General features: G+C 46.5%; 2 protein-coding genes across 4 annotated transcripts in view; both read right to left on the minus strand.

Moving 5' to 3' along the window:
* Window positions 1–3,353, minus strand: part of CSPG5 (chondroitin sulfate proteoglycan 5) — a 16,443-nt gene extending 13,090 nt beyond the window's left edge. The window contains exons 1-2 of the mRNA XM_024751434.1: window positions 3,081–3,353; window positions 81–312 (exon numbers count right to left, since the gene is read on the minus strand). Coding sequence (XP_024607202.1) covers window positions 81–312; window positions 3,081–3,353 — 505 coding nt within the window. The remainder of the gene's footprint in view (window positions 1–80; window positions 313–3,080) is intronic.
* A 2,467-nt stretch (window positions 3,354–5,820) lies between these two features.
* The window catches only part of SMARCC1 (SWI/SNF related BAF chromatin remodeling complex subunit C1), a 176,019-nt gene continuing 160,441 nt past the window's right edge, over window positions 5,821–21,398 (minus strand). The window contains exons 26-27 of one of the 3 annotated variants that reach the window (XM_024751452.1): window positions 10,794–10,970; window positions 5,821–8,260 (exon numbers count right to left, since the gene is read on the minus strand). In XM_024751452.1, the coding sequence (XP_024607220.1) occupies window positions 8,163–8,260; window positions 10,794–10,970 (275 nt within the window). In that variant the 3' untranslated portion in view covers window positions 5,821–8,162. Of the gene's footprint in view, window positions 8,261–8,289; window positions 8,833–10,793; window positions 10,971–21,398 lie in introns of those variants that run through there. The other 2 variants (XM_024751454.1, XM_024751453.1) reach the window with 2 other exon arrangements.

Here is a 21,398-nt window from a genome sequence, read left to right on the forward strand (position 1 = left end):
CCTGTACCCGAAGCCAGTGGGACCCGGACTCAGGGTGGGGCGCGAGAGCTGCTGGGGTCCCGGTCGCTGTCGGTACCTACCCGGTGCGGCCCCAGTGGCGAGGACCAGCGTGGCCCACAGAAGCAGCAGCAGCGGCGGCGGCCCCCGAGGTGTGGCAGTGAGCCAAACCCGGGGGGCACGGAGCCTCTCGGATTTCTGCGCCGACCCTGCGTTCGGGGCGGAGAAGGGTCTCCGGGAGGTCTCCGAGTCCCCACGAGGGCGGGACGGTCGCTGACAGCGCCAGGCAAGGGGGCGAAGTGGACCTCCCAGGTCCTAATCGGATCAGACCTAATCCGTCTGCAGCCAAAGCCCCCGACCTTGCACGGCCAGCCATGGCAGGGGGCAAGACTTTCCTGGAACTGTGGCTACATTGCCTTCCCTCTCGCCTCCTCAGGGCAGCCTGGGGAGCGGCCTTTAATGCCGGCTCCTTCCTCCCTCTCCAGGATACATTCCCCCCCACGCCACCCGCCCATGTGTCCCGGGCCACCAAAGCTCAGGTTGGTGGGTAGTCGCTAGCGGCCTAGATCACAGCCTGGGGACACGCGGACGCCAGGCCACCGTCTGTGTGCCCTGTCCAAAGCTCACTCTGCCGTCCAAAACCACTCATCTCTGGATCCCTGCTTGCTGGGGAGTCACGGCCTAGTCACCTAATTTGTCCACCAAACCGACTGTCTGCCTCTTGATCTAGTAACCCAAAGGATATCTGGGGTTACTGCTCGAGATGCGGCAACTCTGGTATTTGAGAAACTCTCATTTCTGTCACTAGGGAATCACTTAAGCGACCAAGATAGAGATTCTCCTAATCTCTTTCTAGTACATGTCTCTGGATGGGGTTGCCTTGATTCAAAGTTCGTTTCTCTCACTGGAACTAGATCTGCTGCAGTCTACTTGCTTGTCCTGGTTGTTCCCTCCTCTCCAGGTCTGCCTGGCAAACTCAACCCAGAAAGCTCAGTTCCTATCACCTTTCCATCCCTGAAGCCTTCTTAGCCTGACCCAAGTAGTTAGACACGTTGGCCCTGATGTCATTGTCTACAGCAATTCTCTATTGGACCACAAGACACTTGAGTGTACAGCTCCTCGTGCAGAGGGAGGCTCCCTAAGGTGGGGAGGAGGCATAAATGAATGAATGGCAACCATCGTACTCCCACCCCAGAACCGTGGGTCTGGAGCTTCCTGCAAAGTGGCTGACTTGCTGAGGCTCTTTCCATGGCTTCATGTTGCCACTGGGAGAGTAAATACCAGTTTGAAATACCTTTTCTGAGCAGAGGGCCAGGCAGGACTTTGCACTTGCCTGTTGCCAGAGGCACTAATGCACCCTCCAACACCATCTCTACTTTCCTGTAGCTTTTCTTTTTTTTTGGCCTTATGTACAATTCTGTGTTGCTCTTCTCTGTGTCTCCTCGACTCTTGGGTGATGGCTGTCAGAGTGGAGGATCTTGGTGTACATGCCTACCTCCTCCTTCCTGAGGCCAGTCTTTGTGGGAAGGAAGCCTCACAGATGGGTCCTTTGGTGGCTAGAGCATGACAACCACTCCTGTGTTTTTCATAAGAAAGGTCTGGATGGGGGCCCTTTTCCCATCCCTCTGTTAAAGCTCTACTAACCCCAGTTTATTAGCTCATTTTAATATACTTTGTGAAATATTTAAGTATATCCTTTTAAATTCAATTTTTGAATTAAGTAAAACAAGCACATGGTATAAAATAAAGTTAAAATATGAAATATCTCCTTCCTCAATGACCATCTTCCCTTCCCTGGAGACAGATTCTGTTACTACTTTCTTCATTTGGGGATTTTAAACTCAACTGTTGCCATTCAGTTTCATTCTGATCCTCCCTAGCAGATCTCACCAGCAGTTTCAGAACCGAGCACAGCACACCTGGTTAGGTGACACCTCCACAAGACAGATAGCAGAAGCTCATCAAGGCAGTGGAGTGTGACTGCAACAGCTGGATTCGACATCAGATCTGTGTGACGTTGGGCAAGTCAGTATCCTGTCTCATGTGTGAAAGTGGTAATAACCATACAGTGTCAAATGAATGTGATTTTTTTTTTTTCTGGGCACAAGGGCTACTAGGGTAGGCATAGAAACTGGAGTGAAATGGAAATTGACCTCTCTCTAGAGCTTACACTCATGTCCCCACATTCAAGTCTCATGCATTTGGGCATCAGGGATGCTTTGAGGCAATGGCTTCTGCATGCCTCTGAAGTTCCCACTGGGTTTGGCAGTACCAAGGAAGGCACAAGGCCCATTGCCATGGCTACATCCTGCCGCCCTGTGCATAGAAAGCCACTGACTTTGCCAGGGGGCTGCTGTCCAGGGCATAGCTGCTCCTGTTGCCGTCGCTGGGGGCATACTTCAGTCTGAACAGGAAGTAGCACAGTTCTTGGCCTTAAGTCCTCAGTAGTAACCACTACCATTTTCCTGTTTTCTTTTTTTGGGGGGCTATGCGGGCCTCTCACTGTTGTGGCCTCTCCCATTGCGGACGCACTGGCTCAGCAGCCAATGGCTCACGGGCCCAGCCGCTGCGCAGCATGTGGGATCTTCCCGGACCGGGGCACGAACCCACGTCCCCTGCATCGGCTGGCAGACTCTCAACCACTGCGCCACCAGGGAAGCCCCATTTGCCTGAGTTTTTAGTTTTCTTAGTGCTCTAATTTGTCTTATTCTGCACAACCATACTATTAATGTTTTACTGGTCATTTTACACACTTGCAAATGGACGCTGAGATCATGCTAATGAAGTGGTAAGACTAGGATTTGAACTAAGATCTTAATTTCAAATCTTTTCATTTTAATATGGAGGCTTTTCATTCTTGCTTCTTGATTTCAGAAGAGGAATCAGGATGCAGAGGTAGGGCCTCACTTGGCTGAATGGAAGCCCAGCCTCTCGCCCTGCCCACCACTTCCACCTGGGTGTTTAAAAGTTAATGATGTGTTCTCTTAACAGAGTACAACACAGCAGTCCACACTTACGTCCTGTATCAGTCAGAAAGGGACATCTAGCATGGCTTCTCTCCTGCCAGTGTGCTGCATAGATACCTGGTTCTGGGCTGCTGAGCAGTCAGCTCTGCGACATTTTTGGTGATGGGCTGCTGGGAATGGTCCTTCTTGCACCTTTACCAGAAGAAGGGAAGAGCCAAGGGGTGGGGGCCTGAGTTCTTTGTGCTGACCACCACCTCCTCTCTCTGGAAGTTCTGGATTCTCAACTTGCACAAGTGCTCTCATCTTAGAAAAAGACATTACAACCCGGAGGCGGTCATCTTGTTTGGGGAGTGGGTCTGCTACAAAATTGGCAAGTCCCCTGAACTTCATTACCCGAAAGCCAAGTCAGCTGGGAGAAAGCCACACAGCCTCAGACATGGAGCAACCAGGCTTGTCTTCTTGCAGAAAAGTCCTGCTGCCTCAGCAGGCAACCTAAGTGCTTCTCGGGAACCCCACAGCTAACACACAATATGCAGACTGGAACAAGGAATGCCACAGTCAATTTGGATGGCCGTGGGAAATCCATTAGTGTCAGGGCCAAACCAGCCAAAGAAATCAAGAGCCCCACCCACTTCCTAAACCCTTCAGGACCACCTGGTAGTGAGGGAAGACAGCCGCAGAACCAGAGTGGGAGGTGTTTTCCTTTGTGTCACAGCTGTTTTGACAGTAGTGGTGACTGTACTGTATTCAGGCATGGTGATTTTGCTGAGGCCTGCAAAGGCTGTACCCTAGGGGTAGGTGGTGGTGTAAGGTGGCTGCCAGAAATCAGTCACCATGCATTTGGAGGGGCCTGGAAAGGCCTCTGGGGGCAGTAAGGAATAAAGATGGCTCCAGTTCTACAGGGCAGGCCAGGAGCAAGAAGACAGGGGACAAGACAAGGCTCTCTTCTGCTGGGGTCCCATGAAAGCTGGAATAGGGATGGGTGGTCCAAGAGGGAAGTAGCTATAATTAATTTTGGAAACTTTGTCTAGGTTGATTTATAGAACTCTCTCCTTCTACCCTTTTAGTCACCCTTTGGGTATGGCAGTCCTGTCTCAGCTCTGTATTAAGGAGTTCAGGATCAAAGATGCTTCCTAATGACAAGAGTAGTGGCAGGGCTAAAGCGAGCCACAGGGAAATGAAGTTCAGGGGAGCTGTTCACAAGGAGGTCCAACGCCAAGCGTCCTGGGCTTGAAGGCAGGCAGCATTTCCTTCAAGAATGTATCTTTCCATCTCCTTCTGAAAGATGACTTCAGTGGAGATAATCCATTAACAGGGGATCAATGTGCTTTCACATTGTTCCCAGGAAGAAGTCCCCCTTCAACAACAGTGGAGCAACTGAATAACAGCTATGCTCTTGGAACTGTAGAAAGCAGGAGCTTTATAATAAAAATCACAGGCAGAGGTTTGCAGAAAGGACAGGGGTTAGTTGGCATTGGATACATTGGGTATCCAGATGAAAGAGTTCTCTGATTATTCAGATGGAGGTTTTCAGGAATGAAAGTCAACCCTCAGGTTACCAAACCTCGTAGGACAGAAATCATGGAAGAACATCCAATTCACAGACTAATATACACTGTCCCCCAGAAAACAACTGATTAGACTGTTCCTTTTACTTCATGAACACTTGGCACTATCTAAACTATTTATGGTCTGGTATCCTCCAGACCATACACCTTATCCCCCAATTTCCTACAAAAATGTAAGCGGCCTCGAGTACAGGGGCCTTGCCTTACCTTATTCATAATAATGACTGCATCCAAGTTTTAGTGCCTGCCACACAGGAGGCTCTCAAATGTTTACTAGACTAACGGGCTCACAGAATGACTGTCAGGAACTGCAGAGAGCTTGCTCTACCATACAATCTTCTTAACCAGTAGTTCTCAAAGAGTGGTCCCATGACTAGCTGCATCAGGATCTCCTGGGAATCTGTTAAAAAGGCAAAATTTCAGAACATACCCCAAACCTGCTGAGTCAGAAGCTTTGAGGATAGGGCCCAGAAGCTGTATGTTAAACTCGCAGGTGATCCTGACCTGCACTGAAGTTGGAAAACTGCTGTTCTTAATCGCATTTGGGGGAATCATTCCACAGGAAGGATCTGAGGAACCTGGTTAATTGTACACGTCTTGGTTTGCTCTAAAAAGAATTCACACTCAGGTTTATAAACCAGTCTTCAGACTGAATCAAGGATTAACTTTCCTCAACCCTGAGGGAAATGTAGGAGTCCTGTGAGACCCAGCTGGCTCTAGCACTCTCTTCTAGAGGGAAGAGTCGAACAGGTCAGAAAGTACAGCACAATCAGGTGACACACTTCCGTGCAGAGCCAAGTGTTCACCTCCTGGCACAGTATCCACTTCTTTTGCTCCACTGTGTTCACAAGCATCTTGAAAGCACTGGTTTCCGTATTCTGCACAGGGCGTGCACCTGTGGGTGCTCAAAGGCTGTCCATGAGAGTGTATCAAAGTTCACAGAATCATCTGACCTCAATGCCAACCTCCAACTTGAGGCTGTCTAAACTGCAACCTGACAAACATTCTCTACTGCACCAAGCAGAACTACTCCTCTCTTGGAGGTGCCAGGATGTTGGCCACCATTCCTGGAGAACTTCCACTCATCTTTCTCCACTTAGACCATGGAAATAAAAAGTGGGCAAGGCACATCAACCATATGTTCCTTAAGCCTCATGAAGGTGAGAAGGTGGTCAGTCAGTCAGGAAACCCGCACCACTGAACATTAATTGATGACCAAGACCAGGTGAGGCTGAGTATTTAGACTCTTCTTGGGACACATGAAGAAACTGGTACATGAACGCAGAGAATGGGACTAGAATCCAGAAGTGATGTTCCATTTATTCACTGAAGAAGAGGGAGATTAAGCCTTCCTGATGAACTTCTTCCAATCTCCCAAAACTCCCTCTCTTCACTTTTCCAAAATAACACATTGAGAAACATGTTTGTACAAAAACCACATATTATGCCCCCCCCTCACAAAATCGGGTGGCTGTATTTCAGGAATGAAACCAGATCAGACATAAAAAGTCACCACTTATACTGAAACATAACAGTGTAAGAATTCAGGTATTCTGTAGATTACCAGCATAGTAAAAATACTTCCACCTGGATCTTTTAAATTTGAAAGTGATCACATTAAAGACCTGAGGTTACAAGAGACCACAGTATGAACCAGAATTCCATTTTCTTTCTAAGACCTCAGTGGAAAAGGTAAGTATTTGGAATGAATTTCCTTTGGGAAAGACTGGTGTGAAAATAAAACCCTGGCCATTGTCAAAAGGCACGGGGGTATTTCTGAAGTCAAAAGCAATGGAATTAAACTCCGGTAGGAACAAGCTCATTTCCACTCCAAGAGTCCAGAATAAACTCAAAAAAGGAACAGGGTCTCCTTTGTTCCAGTACTCTGATGGTGACCAGGGCCACCTGGTTAGAGGTAACACCTGAGGGTTTGAAAGGCAAATCTTAACTGTGGTTTAATTTTTTCCTTTTTTTTTTTTGCTTTCTGACATTAAGGAAGAAAGTTCTAGGGTGTTTTATAAACACCTTCCCACACCCTCACATATGTAAAGCTTTATAGACTATATAGAAAAGGTATCCAAAAGATGTTCCACTTCGCATTCTAAATGAAACTGCCACTTGCAACTGTGAAGAGGCCAGGTGCTTTGGAAATCAAGCTCTACTCAAAACACCCTTTCCCCACCCATGGAAAGACAGAGGGGAGGGAAGAAGGACAAGAAGAGAACACCAAGAACTCTTTAAGTCACTCATCAGCAGGGGTAGAAATGGGCTCATATTAAGGCATTTTTGTGGCTCTTCCTCTGGAATGGTATTCCACTCTCCTAGCCCGAGAACCTCACCCTCAAAGCATGATGCTCTGATTGCCAAGTGAGTTCCTTGGTACCCACAGCATCTCCTTGACAACCCTGTGATAGATGGAATGTGAGATCTCAGACAGGGAAGGGAGAAGGGATGAGAGGCTGTTGATCCTGCCCCACTTCTCCAATCTCACCCCAAACCTAAAGTACCGCTTCACTAAATCCTTCACCCTGGCTACTGCAAGAGGTAGTTTGGGGACTTGTACCCCCAGCCAACCTAACCAAGTTCCATGAGCTAAAATGTTTATCAGCACTATCTACTTACTCTTTTTTTTTTAAAGTTTTTTTCTTTTTTTAAAGAGGGAGAAAAAAAGAATGCATACAAAGCAGTGAATAGTGGGCTACATTCATTGGGTGGCCGTTGCCCTAGACGCCCAAAACTTTCCTGGCTAGTCTAGGAAACTAAGGAATGCCTCCCAAATGCAGCCCTCAAAGCTCACACTGCCCTCAGAAGAACAAGCCCCCCACCCCTCCTCCGGAATCTAACAAACCATCTGCATAGAAAACCAGAACCAGTGGGCCTGGGGAAGAAGTGGATCTGTTCTAATGCTTGTGCTCTCCCCTACCAGGGACTAAAGGGGGATGTTCTGCCAGGCAGGCTGGAGGCTCTCACAGTCCTCACTAGGGATGAAGTCAGTGGGATCCCTTTCCCCATCTCTTTTAATTCTGGTGCGTCCATGTGTGGCAAAAGTCTCATGAACCTTCACCATCAGCACCATTCTTAGCTCAGATAAGCAGAAATAAGGTCACTTATAATGCCTTAAGGTTTATCCCTTCTGGCTATCCCCTCTGCCCATCATTATTTTTTGGTTCCTATTAACTTAGGATGCTCTCCTTTAAAGCAATAATGACCCATCCCCCCCAAAAAAAGAAAAAGATAATGATTATAAAGCATTATCCATAAAAGCATAAGACAAAGCAAAAAAACTGCAGGAGAGCAAAAATGACAGACATAGAAACACTACTGTTGACAGGACCTGCAGATAAACTGTCAGCATACCCCATACCGGGACAGGGAGACACTGGGTATTTTTAGGATGACCAGGGCACACTGTCACCACAGGCTTCCCCCTGAGTGTTGGAGGAGGACCTAACACAAGACGTGTCAGAGCACGGACAGGGGTGGCAAGAGAAATGGGGAAATAAGGGATGTGTGCTTGGGGCTGCAAGAATAAAAATCCTGAAAGAAACCCAAGGAAGCCGAGTAACACAAGTCCTGTCATCCCCACTCCAGCTGGTGGCGCTGGGCGTGGACGTCCCCTGCATCTTCCAGGCTAGGGCGCAGCCGAGGCTGGTGGGCCTGGAGCGGGAGGCGGAGGGACTCCATCTGTAGGTGGTGGAGGAGGTGGCTGCTGCTGCGGCGGAGGGGGATCTGCAAACACATCCAGAAGTTAACTCATCATTGCTGGAAACACAGGGGCTCAGGGAAGAGCCCATTTAGAGAAAAATGACTTAAGAACGTTTCTTTATCGCCTGTGAGGCACTGCTGCCGCTGCGATCTACATGGCGCAGGTCCATCTGGACCTCCAGGTCACTGCTCATGTTGCTTCCCCTGACCCATGAGGTTGGGGGAGTGGGGAGGCGTCTGAACCTGCCCCAATCTCCTTCAAGGCCCACCCCTTCCAAGAATCACTCCAGACCTTTTCAGAACTTAATTATATTTTGATTTTATTGTATTTTAATGGTTCTCACTGCTAATTTTACTTCTTCAGTTAAATGATAAGCTCCTTCCTGGGCAAGTTCTGTGTCTTCTTTTCTTTCTCATAGTGCCTAGCCTAGCTGGGCACAAAATAGATTATCAGAAACTTCTTGCTGATATTAACTATCTCCAGCAGGGCCAGACAGCTTCACTTGAGACAGCTGCTGACAAGTTGGACAGTCCTGGGAGGCCCCACAGCTCCTGAACTGCAGTCCTTGGATTTTTGGCCAAAACTAGGTCAGGTCCTGAAGGGAACAATTAGTATGAGTGTCTGGGGCTCTTTCCTGTTTCAATTTTAGCTGCTTTTCAAAGGAACCCTGGATATAATTTAATCCAGGGATTTTTAAAACTAGATTTTGCTGGAAATGAAAACATATGAAACAAATAATTAAACTGCAGCCTTCCTTACCAGTCAATTCACCCAACTTTCCCCCTAGGAGATTTCCACCAAACTGCTAAGGCTCTTCAAAGCATTTTGAAGCCCACTGATCTAATCCCTTGTGTCATCTTGCAGTGGAGGAAACCAGGGCCTGGAGACGGGAAGCGACTCGCCTGATGAGGCCTGCCCAGTGCCCTGGAGCCAAGTCAGCCGGTTCAGAATCCCTGAAATTCACTTGTGGCAGGAAGTGATCAGGAGCAAACCTTCCACATTCTCAAGGTGCTCCACTGAGGGCCCTTTAGGATGGAATCCTGTACACAAATCGCGGGTTACCAGCAGGACATGACCGTGGTAAAGACCAATGACATTATCTCTGCAAAGGGGATGGGCAAACTGGTCAAACCTCCTTATCAGCCAGTACATTTGTATACCGCCTGTAAGGCGGCAAGGCAAGGATTTTCTTGCCAAGGAAAAGAGGTACCCACTAGACTACGGCCTCTGATCACTGACTCAGAGATACCTTTTTCTATTGTTGTGATCCTATACTGACCCAGCTTAATTGCTGTCTTTCTTCTGTGCAGCTACTTTGTCCTTGGACCTTGTGGGTCCAATGAGAAAGAAGATGTAACCTCTGTCAATAGTCCCTGCCTCCTGGCCCTAGGAAGTCTCCCAGAGAACTACAGTGAACTCAAGTCACTTCATAGCCTCGCGTAACTTATGGTAAACCCTATACTACTATCTACTTGTTCATTTCGTATTTTCCCAACTAAAGCTCCTGGAGGCCAGGAATTCCTATGCGTCCTAGCTCTGTATTGTGAACAGAAGCTAACTCCTCCTCACATACGTGACTTCTAAATGGACCTGGTATCACAGATGTGGCTGGGAACATGGCCACTATCGGCTGCATTTTCGGATCATTACTCCTGCTCTACAGGAGTAAAGAACAGGCCAGGCTCTGATGCAGTCCTCTGGAGGCCAGGGTTGGAGCAGAACAAGGGCCCCATGGCAGAAATGAGCTAGCTGGCTTTGCACATACCACCAGGCAGACATCGTTCAGCAGCATCTGTGCCTTCTCCATGGAGCCTGCTAAGACCTCAAATTCCTTCTCAACACAGCCCTGAATACTCCTCCCTTAGTCTAAGCAGCCACTACAAATATATCAAAATGGCTACAAGAAACTTACTTGTTATTCCTGCCCTAAACCAGATCCTATTTTTTTTTTGCGGTACACGGGCCTCTCACTGTTGTGGCCTCTCCCATTGTGGAGCACAGGCTCCGGACGCGCAGGCTCAGCGGCCATGGCTCAGGGGTCTAGCCGCTCCGCGGCATGTGGGATCTTCCTGGACCGGGGCACGAACCCATGTCCCCTGCACCGGCAGGCGGACTCTCAACCACTGTGCCACCAGGGAAGCCCCTATTCTTTTCTTTACACCTACCACTTTTAAACCCTGAATCCATAAAAGGCTCCTATAGGAAAACAACTACCAGTAGCTCTGTATGCCTTCCAAGATTCAAATTACATAGGCTTAATTAGGAGTGGGCAAGGCATGCCCCTGGCCTCCCTGGAGTCATGAGTGCATGTCACAAAGGCTATGTATGGCATAAGAGCCCGACTAACTGGGAGCACTTTGCACTCATCACCTGGGTACCTGTCCACCAGGGGTACTGAAGAGCAATGACTAAAAAAACAGTCTTTTGGAACCCACTCTCACAGGTCATACTGTCCATGGACCTGTCAAACCCCAGAGAGAACGAAAAGCCTGCCTCCCTGTGTACAGCCCTCCCTAAAAGACCCAGGGGTAATACATCTCCCACCTTGCTACTTACACATGCCGTTAGGTGCCGTGAGGGGTACCCGGGGTCCTAAGATGTTTCCTGGGATTGGAGGCATACCAGGAGGGGTAGGGCCACTCCCAGGGGCGTGGATGTTGGCTGCAACGGTGGACATCATGCGGCCTGGCATGGGCTGCCCAGGCATCATGGAACCTGGACCTGGTATCTGACCTGTGGAGGGAGATTTAAAGTATTGAGGTAAATGTACTAGGAAAAAAAGGAATCAACTCACTGCCCGAGACTGCTAAATACAGACAAATGCCTAACCCTCCAAAACAATTAGAAAGATCAACAGAGCAATAATCTGTAATAATCTCTCTGTCCAGCTTTTAATTTGGGGTGGGGTGGGGGGACAGAGGGATAATGGGGCAGATCTGTGAAGTGAATGATTACCCCAAACCCTGCTATAGGTAGACAGTAGCTGTAAGAAACAGTTACCAAACATCCTTAAAAGAAAGCATTAATTCTGGTTAGTTTGGGTGAACAATGGATTGTCCAATATCTTCCTGAGGACACAAAATGCCAAGCAAAGACCACAGGGAGTGGAAAGAAGGACTTTAACAGCAAGTCAGCGCACAGTCCAAGGACTGAAGCTCAGTCCAGATTGAGCTTCATGCACAGGCTATGTGGGAATGTGTATGCCTGAAAGGGTATTGATCAATACTGTGAAATCACAATTAAAAAGGGACTCTAATTGGAATCCTCAAGTCCTGTTCACAAAAAAATCTCTCCCTCTCTCCCCAACCAGGAAGCACTGGCTCTGGAGAACCATGGTGGGGGAGACATACGGGAAACAGGCAACTCCTTTACCTCTTCCTCTTGCTTTGATGTGCACAATGGGAGACGCTAGACATAAGGACCATGAAACACCTCCTGCATTCAGTTTCACACTGAGTCTTTAGAACTTTCAGCAAACTTTTTCTGTAGAGCCAGACAGTAAGTATTTGGACTTGGCAGGCCATATGGCCTCTGTCACAACTATTTAACTTTGCTACTGTAGTATGAAGGCAGTCAGACAATGTGTAACAAATAGGTTACTGAAACATCTTTGTTTATGGACTCTGAAATGTGAATTTCACATAATTTTCATGTGACATAAACATTCTTTCAAGTTTTCCCCAACCACGTAAACTGTAAAAACCATTTTTAGCCTATGGCCCCTACAAAAACAGGAGATAGGCCAGATTTGGTTGCAGTTAGCCAAACCTCCCTTAGATATGGTGGTGGATATGTATTAATTCTTCAACTCAGCAGTCTGGCTCCTGGGCTTGGCTTTAAAGAGCCACAAACAAAGGAGAATTGTTTAATGGGCACAAATCAAGGCTGAAGCTATATATAAGGACAAATTTTAATCTCTACAGAATAAGGAAAGAGAATCTATTGTAGTTTTTTCTTTCTTTCTTTTTTTAATCTAGGGACATTAGCACACCTATGTAAGGTCAACTATATGAAACTGAACACAGGCTTCTAGGCATAGTCCTGAGACAGCTGGAAATAAGAACGCTTGAGGTTCAAGCTTGGAAGATGGGACTACCAGACAGCTAACTGGCAACTAAAATATATAGAGCAGTACTGGAGATAACTCAAGTGAAGAATTCTCTGTCAGTGCTTAGAAAAAGGCCTGTCTTAAGAAAGACACACAAAGCTTCAAGCCTCACACCATCCATTTCCAGTGTCTGTTCCATGAGCCAGGACTCAAAGAGCGGAGCTTTTCACTACAGGGTGTCAATGAAGAGAACCCCAGTGAGATACAAGAGTCAGGACGAGAAGTGGTCCACTGTCTTTGGGGGACTATTTTTTAAAAGCATAGGGAGGCATCAACCTTATGCCTCAGAATGAAAAGAACAGCAAATTTTGGGTCCTCTGGCCCACCTTCCTGTGCTTTATAATGCAATCATGCAAAAGTGCAGCAGAGGAGCCCCAGAGGCCCATCTGTTGGAGGACAACTTGATCAAATCACCTCAGAGAAAGCAAGAGCACGTGCTGGGCTGAGACTACCACTACTACTACACCACTGAACTTCAGTAATTAAAGCTGGGTGCCTGTGCCACAGTGCTAGGACAGATTTAGGCTGTGCTGAAGAGTCTATCCACATAGGGAATGACACAAGAGATAAAAAAACAAATGCCAAGTATATTACAAGCCATACAAAGGATGAGTACACATGAAGGTGTGGCAGGCAAATCAAGGGAAAACTATGGAAGAAGCAAGTAAAAAAAATAATACCTTCTGGTTAACCAAGAGCAACTTGTGAATGACTTGGGACTTTGGATAGTGTGTATATAAAGTGAAGGAGGGGAATTAGGAACAGGATAACAGCAAACTATCCTAAGCACAAGGCCTAGCCTGAGTTACACAATCAGAACATAATATGAATATTGTTCCATTTATACGTAGCATCTTCATACTCGCCAACCCCTCTGAGGTAACTGCATCACCTCATTACCTATCACTTGCATTTCACCGAGGAGTAACAAGCTCAAAAGGTTATTAAAAAAAGTGCCCAGGCTACAGAGCCAAGTTGTCCACGGTTGGTTTGTCTGACATGAATCAAAGCAAAGGGGACCGGATGAGTCACACACACAGAATGGGGTGAGGGACTTGGCCCGGTAAGGCTACAGGGGACTGGGTGAAAGGTTCTGGAGAAATGAGGAACATGGGCCTGATTTTCTGTGTGATGGAAAGCTTTAAGAAGGGATGCAGAGGAGTCTGAGCCTAGGGCAGAGGAAGAGAGCTTTTGCAGAGAAGTAGGGGCTGCATGAGGGCAGGATAAGTAGATAAGAGTTGAGAACAGCACCCTACAGGCTTCCTGGGGGTGGGTAAGAGAACGAGGAGGAGGGGTGAGTATGAAGCTGAGAAGGAGAAAGAATTCGGGTTTGGCACCTAACTGGCATGTGAAGTGTAGAGAATGGGGAAGGACTTTTGCTTTGGGAACAGGAGGTGTGGAATTGGCTGTCATTCCAGTGGAACACAGAGATGGGGTGAAAGGAAGATACAGAACTCTCAAAAGTTTCCAATGGGCAATAAGTAGCACACACAGAGCCTTATTATTCTAAGAATCAAGGTCTGTCCTCTGTAACTCTCCGAGTTTCCTTCCTACCAAACACCTGTGAGGCCGTTACTAAACACAATGCTTTTTTTCCCCCACTCTCTGAGTCTCTACTAATGATTTTTTGATGGTATTCCAGGTGGTGAGACAGGGCAAGAGGAGATACTTTTGCTGTTGCTGGGGGCAGGAGGCCTAGTATGAAGTCCAGACCTATAGAATCCCAACCTGGAGATGAAAGAACACTTTCAATGGACTTGCTGTGATGAATGGAAGCCATTCACTAGAACAGATAATACGGCCCGTGTTTATCAATGGGTGCAGATTCCCTCCTTCTACCCAGTTCAACCTGGACAAGAGGCCTTGAGCAAGTCAGGAAGAACATTTTGCCAGCCCGTCTCAGGTCTCTCTCTCCAGAAAACCAACAGCAGAACACTGAAGAATGCCTTTACAAAAAAGCCAGAATGAGTACTGAGTAAGGGAGAAAGAAAGAAAGAAAGAAAGAAGGAAGAGCATAGACCAGGTGTGTGATAAGTGATAAGACACACAACTGTTCAGTCCTAACCAATGTCGTCCACAACAGTCTGACAGAGTTTTTATACTTTGATGTCTAGAGCAAGGTGTGGGTTGTCCAAACTCCTGGCTGACCAGTGAGCATCCCAGTCAGAGAGCCACCCAATACCATTCTCGACAGGGAAAGTGAAGATGAAAGTGCCTGGAAGCTGAACAGTGCGATCTCACTTCCACTTCACGCCAACCCAGATGAGTGGTCTTGGACAAGTCATTTAGGATGCCCGGAGCCGCAGTTTCCTGAGATTATTATAAAGAGTGATGCTAAATATCTGCTGTACTCTCTCTGTATGATCAGGGAAACTGTTTATTTCTTATGGTGCCTTATTATGTCACTGGCTCTGCCTTATGAGAGGCAGGGCAAATATTCTCATTTTATAGACAGTAAACAGAAGCTCAGAAAAGTTAAGAGACTTCTTTACGGTCACAGAACTTGTAAGAGGAATGAGATCCAAGTCTTCTGATTCGAAATCCAATTCTCTTTCTACCACACTATTCTGTGCTCAAATGAAACAGTTCCTGTGAAAGGACTTAATATAACAGTCAGCATTAAAAAAAAAAAAACTGAGATATAAACTTTAATTCCAAACACCATGTTTTCTTCTTCACTATATCAACAATAAGGAAACTGCTCTGCTTCCTGCAATACATAATTTTATCAAATACACTTCCCAGCACCTTGCAGTGGGTTGGATGGTGGCCCCCAAACAGATAATGCACATGTTCTAATACCTGGAACCTGTAAATGTAACCATATTTGGAAAAAGCATCTTTGCAGATTTAAGTTAAGGACCTTAAGATCATCCTAGATTATTCTGGTGGGCCCTAAATCCAATGACAAGTGTTCTTATATGGGACACATGGAGGAAAAGACACAGAGGAGAAGGAAGGTAAAGATGGAGTAAAGAGAGATGTGGCCACAAGCCAAGGAATGCTACCAGACACCAGAAGCTGGAAGATGCAATGAACAGACTCTCCCCTAGAGCCCCTGGAGGGAATATGACCTTGCTCTAGCAGCTCCCAGAATTGTGAGACCTACATTTCTGTTGTAAGTTACCACGTTTATGAAAGGGGAAAACAAAGACTGAGTAGCTCACCCAATGTCATAAAGTGTATCAATAGGGGAGCCCAGCTCGGACCTGGGTACTCTGGCTTCAGATCTGGTGTTTGCAATACAGTGCACTCTGAGGATGAAGGTCTGGAGGAAGGGGGCCCATCTGTCTTCCAGCAGACTATGTGATACAAACCCTGCTGCCAATAAAGTGATGGGTCAGGTATTCAACCCACACCTAGCTCCAGAAACAATTTGGCAAAGAGGAATCAGTGGCACATGGACACAAGGTGATAACTACCAAAACACACTGGGATAAGCCTTGCAGGCTCGGCTGTCAGGCCCATCAGTGCTGTTTCCAAAGCTACCTGCTTAGCAGCAGTGGCCCATTTACCTATTTCCCTATATCTTTATGGCAACAAGCTGGGATAGAATAGCTTTAGGGTTTTCCAAGGCTATTTGCCTAACAGCTGGAAAATACCTTTCCTTTCTCTTGCTGTAAATCCTGAAGCTTTCTGTAAAACAAAGTTCTTCTATCCTCCTGTCACAAACAGAGCCATAAAGCCACTGGGGTATAGGTATTTAAGGTATGAGAGGACAATGGCTCCTTGGGAAAGATGGCAGCAAAAAGGAAGAACTAGAAGAAAAACCGTTTATTTCCACTGTGGGGCCTTGCACAGACAAACATTTCTCAGGAAAGCAAGAAGCACCAAGAGTGAGGCAATGCCCCTGTGCCATCCAGAGGTGCTGGTGTGCCTATGGCAGTGGATTTAGAGGACAAGGAGGGGACAGAATGTTGCTCTGAGCTGGGGCCTGTCACTTCCCAGGCAAAGACAGTTGTCTCATGGAATCCTTCAGGTTGTTAGGAAGGCTGAAGTAAGGGCCCAGTTTCAAGATAAGGAAATGAAATCTCAGAGAGGCTATGGAATTTGTTTGAAAGTCACAAGGAACAAGAGACTGAGCTGTCTGACCCTGAGGCTCATTCTCCTTTCCTTTACACCACCCTGCCTTAAAAGGGTATTTCTTTCCGTGGGAAAGCTGATTTCTCTTTTTTTAAAAAATAAATTTATTTATTTTGTTTTTGACTGTGTTGGGTCTTTGTTGCTGTGCATGGGCTTCCTCTAGTTGCGGTGAGCGGGGGCTACTCTTTGTTGTGGTGCTTGGGCTTCTCCTTGTGGTGGCTTCTCTTGTTGCTGTGCATGGGCTCAGTAGTTGTGGCTCGTGGGCTCTAGAGTGCAGGCTCAGCAGTTGTGGTGCATGGGCTCAGTTGCTCCACGGCATGTGGGATCTTCCTGGACCAGGGCTCGAACCCGTGTCCCCTGCACTGGCAGGTGGATTCTTAACCACTGCGCCACCAGGGAAACCCAACCCCTGTCCTTTTGAAATCTAAATGTCCTTGGGTTTTCTGGTTTCTGATATAGGTCTCACTACTTTTTTTAAAAAATTAATTTATTTTTATTTCTTTATTTTTGGCTGTGTTGGGTCTTTGTTGCTGCACGCAGGCTTCCTCTAGTTGCAGCAAGCGGGGGCTACTCTTCATTGCGGTGCGCGGGCTTCTCATTGGGGTGGCTTGTCTTGTTGAGGAGCACGGGCTCTAGGCACGCGGGCTTCAACAGTTGTGGCACGTGGGCTCAGTAGTTGTGGCGCACGTGCTTAGTTGCTCCGCGGCATGTGGGATCTTCCTGGACCAGGGCTTGAACCCATGTCCCCTGCATTGGCAGGCAGATTCTTAACCACTGTACCACCAGGGAAGCCCCTCACCACTTTTAAATGGATGACAATGTCTGAAGGCATTTCCATTAACTCTTAATAAACATGAAGAAGTCTGACCTACAGATACCTAAAATGAAGTGGAGCAGGCCTTACCAAACAAAATAAAGGGTGTGTATATGTAGTTTCTATTAAAAAAAAAATTCAGGTGTTTCCTTTTCCAGTAGAGAGGAAGGTGAGGGATAAGAGAGATGTGGCTTCAGAACAGCAGTATCAAAGCATGTACTGGTGGGAGTCTGACCTACATACAAGCTTTTTTTTTTTTTTTTAAAACAGCAGGCATCTGAAGCCTGAAAAATGGAAAGGTTTGCTAAAATTAGGCTTTGCCTAGTGGAAAAATCCCTCACACTCTCAGGTTTATTAGATCTTATACTAAAGCGTTAACGGCCACCATGCCTATAAGAATATTAAGGATTTTATTTTTATTCTTTGGGATTGGAGAGGCAGGTGGGTAAGGAACACAAAACTAGGAGAGGGAACCTATGAATTTCCAAGCTTAAGCATATTTCATTGCTGTTTCTAACCATCCATGGCACACTCTCTGGCTGAGTATCCCAGAGAACAGAAATAACAATCAGGGCCAAGCGAGGGGGAAGCCCAGGCTCCTCGGAGATTGCTCCTCCCGCAGCAGCTTCCGGGGGGCACAGACGCTCTTTGTTGAAGACTGTGCCCTCACTGTTCTCTCTGTAAGGATAACCTGCTACTCCGGAAAGTGGCACAGCAGCCTTGTTATCACATCATGCAAGCAGGACCAAAGGCACCGCAGATAATAAAGACTTGGCTGATGTGACGAGCTAGTCCTTTTCCCTCTTCAGTGTGGGGCTCCGAGTTGGGTGGAGAGGGAGGCTGGGAAGTGATGAGTAGTTGTAATCTTTTCCTAAGTAGTATTTCCCACGGGGAGGGTTCTGTAAGTGGGTCTAACTTGGGGGCTTAAAAGTCAAGTGCCTAATGCCTTGCTTGAAATTTCCTTGAACAACCAATATTTTACTAACTGATGCAAAATATTCTCGTTTTATTATTAAAACATGTCTAACATCCCTGAGTTCTCATCAAATCAGATCAATTCCTACTCTGATTTTTCTTAGGCACTTCTAAAAATTCTTATGTTATTAATGAGGAAACCATAAAGATATTTAAACCAACATGTCCTTTTCTCTCTGCTTTTCACACACAGAGACACATAACAAAGGCTTCCCCAATGCAGGTGGCTCACTCCAGATCCATGAGGCACTAATACTCAAGAGTGCCTCATTTACTATTTATTTTTAATGGAACTTTATTGGAGTATAATTGCTTCACAATACTGTGTTAGTTTCTGTTGTGCAACAAAGCGAATCAGCCATATGCATACACGTGTCCCCATGCCCCCTCCCTCTTGAGCCTCCCTCAACCACCGCTCTAGGTCATCGCAAAGCACCAAGCTGATCTCACTGGGCTACGCTGTTGCTTCCCACCAGCCAATTATTGTACATTCGGTAGTGTATATATGTCGATGCTACTCTCACTTCGCCCCAGCTTCGCCCTTCCACCCCACGTCATCAAGTCCATTCTCTTTATCTACCTCTTTATTCCTGCCCTGCAACTAGGTTCAAAAGCCCAAGGGGAGGGCAGAGCTTACACTGCACTTACATACTAGATTTTTAGGTGATCTTCCTGTAAATACACCTGGCCCTCTGTTCCTCCGTATCCATGGGATCTGCATCCATGGATATAGAGGGATGACTGAATTCACTGTACAGTGCCATTTTATATGAGACTTGAGAATCCATGGATACTCATGCATCCCCCACTGGGGCTCCTGGAACCAATCCCTGGTGGATACTGTGGGATGACTGTAGGTGCCAAGGCCCCTGGAGGGTACGCCCTGCAGTCAGAACTGTCCTCCTTGCTCACAATCAAGAACACCTCAGGAAACAGCAGCCACTACCCAGGCCACTCTCCTTGGTTCCCCATGTGCTGTCATGAATACAATGGTCCAGGGTGTGGGCAAGGGATACCATGCATGTGCTCAAGAACTGATGGCTGTCATGACTATTCACCTTGTGCCATTTAGAATGGCGGTCTTACAGGAAGAACCAGTAAGCCTTTAATTTAGGAACCACTTCATGAAATCACTGTTTTTCAATTTAAATGAAAAGACGACATGTAGTGCTGTGTATTTTATGAAGAGCAACAAAACCTAAGGGTGGTATAAGGATGGCTATGGCTACCTCCAGTTTCCATTTGCCAACTTTATACTATAGATTCTTCCTGTGACTATCTGTTTGGTGGAAACAAATCAACTTGGGACACTTTATCACAGATAAGAACAAAACCTACAAAAAGCTGGAGCTCCCAGGTGAGTTAGGAGTAGGACCAAATAATAAAAGCCAAGGAAGAGAGATAGCAGCATACAGATGGTACTCTCTATACAAAAATTCTAAGCATTTGAATGAATTAAAGGGGTGGAGGGGAGGACTGCAGAGGTACAAACTAAATGGAATATGTACAGGTGTCAATTTATACTAGCCCCGCTGGTGCCTGGGACCATACGTGTTTGACAGTCTGGCAGATTCACAACAATGAGCCATTTTTTAATGGGCTCTACCACTAACTGATGGCCAGTTAAGTGGAGAAAGATTACATGTGATTTATCTACAAAATTATTTAAATTCTAAGTCAGAGAGCTGGACAAATTCACCACTCAGTAATATATTTGTCTTGACTTTCTTCTCACCACTTCCCCAAACTTGCTGGCTTTCAGAGGCTGATTTTTCTCCTTCCTTCACACACCATAAATTCCGACCAAACACCAAAACCTAGCAGACTGACCTGGATAATTACCCTCAGCTCCTAACATAAATGTCGTGGCCCGCTAACTTTTCTAGAACCTAGGAAATATTAGTTGGAAGGACCGTGCTCCCATTTATTAACTTACACCTGTGGCAAATAAGAGACTAAAGCTCCTCTCCACCTAAAACACTACAGACTCCCTCACTTGCTTTGATATATAAGGCCTCTTTAGCCAATTTCTAGAATATGGTGTACGAGACTCAGCTGTTACAATACAATCAGCCTTTTCTGAACTGTCAATATTAAGAAAGCTTTTAATTATTGGGTTCAATTTATTTTTCTTCATTTTACTTTCCAACACACCTGATTTTTACATTCAAACTCCAAAACAATCTCACAAAAGGGGCAACTATGAAAAATGATTACCTTGAGCTGCTGGAACTCTCATACACTGCTAGAGAGAATGTAAACTGGCATTATCATTTTGGCAAAATTTTGGCAGCATCAACAAATGTGAATACATGGATATCCTAAGACCCATTCTAGGGACATAACAAATTCTACCACTTAGGGGCACACACAACAGAAATGTATATCTATGTCTCCAAAAGACATGTGCACATGCATGTTCACAGCAGGAGTTACTATTCGTAATAACTAAAATGGAAATGAATCAAATGTCCATCAACAGGAGAATGGATTAATAAATCATGGTAGAGCCCCATAGTAGACACGTACAACAAGAAGAAAGAACAGCAAGAGCGAAAGACGTACAGCAAGAGTGAAAGAAGGGAAACAAACAAAAATCAGTACGTGATTCCACCCAGATAACATTCAAAACCAGCCCAGGGACTTCCCTGGTGGTGCAGTGGTTAAGAATCTGCCTGCCAATGCAGGGGACACGGGTTCGATCCCTGGTCCAGGAAGATCCCACATGCTGAGGAGCAACTAAGCCCGTGCACCACAACTACTGAGCCTGCACTCTAGACCCTGCATGCCACAACTACTGAAGCCCTCACGCCCTACAGCCCGCGCGCCGCAACTACTGAGCCCACAAGCCACGACTACTGAAGCCCATGCACCTAGAGCCTGTGCTCTGCAACAAGGGAAGCCACTGCAATGAGAAGCCCGCCCACTGCAATGAAGAGTAGTTCCCACTTGCCGCAGCTAGAGAAAGCCCACGCGCAGCAACGAAGACCCAATGCAGCCCCCCCCAAGAAACCCCCCAAAAAACCCAGCCCAACTAGTCTATGATGTTAGACATTGGGACAGTTGTTACCCAAGGGCAGGGAGGAGACGGAGATGGGTATGAGGGGGCTTCTGGGTACCAGTTACACAGGTATATTCTCTTTGTTAAAAATCATCAAGCAAAATACTTATGGCGTGTGTA

The sequence above is a fragment of the Neophocaena asiaeorientalis genome, unplaced genomic scaffold (assembly GCF_003031525.2).
Source record: "Neophocaena asiaeorientalis asiaeorientalis breed wild unplaced genomic scaffold, Neophocaena_asiaeorientalis_V1.1 scaffold221, whole genome shotgun sequence".
NCBI classification, from domain to species: Eukaryota; Metazoa; Chordata; class Mammalia; order Artiodactyla; family Phocoenidae; genus Neophocaena; species Neophocaena asiaeorientalis.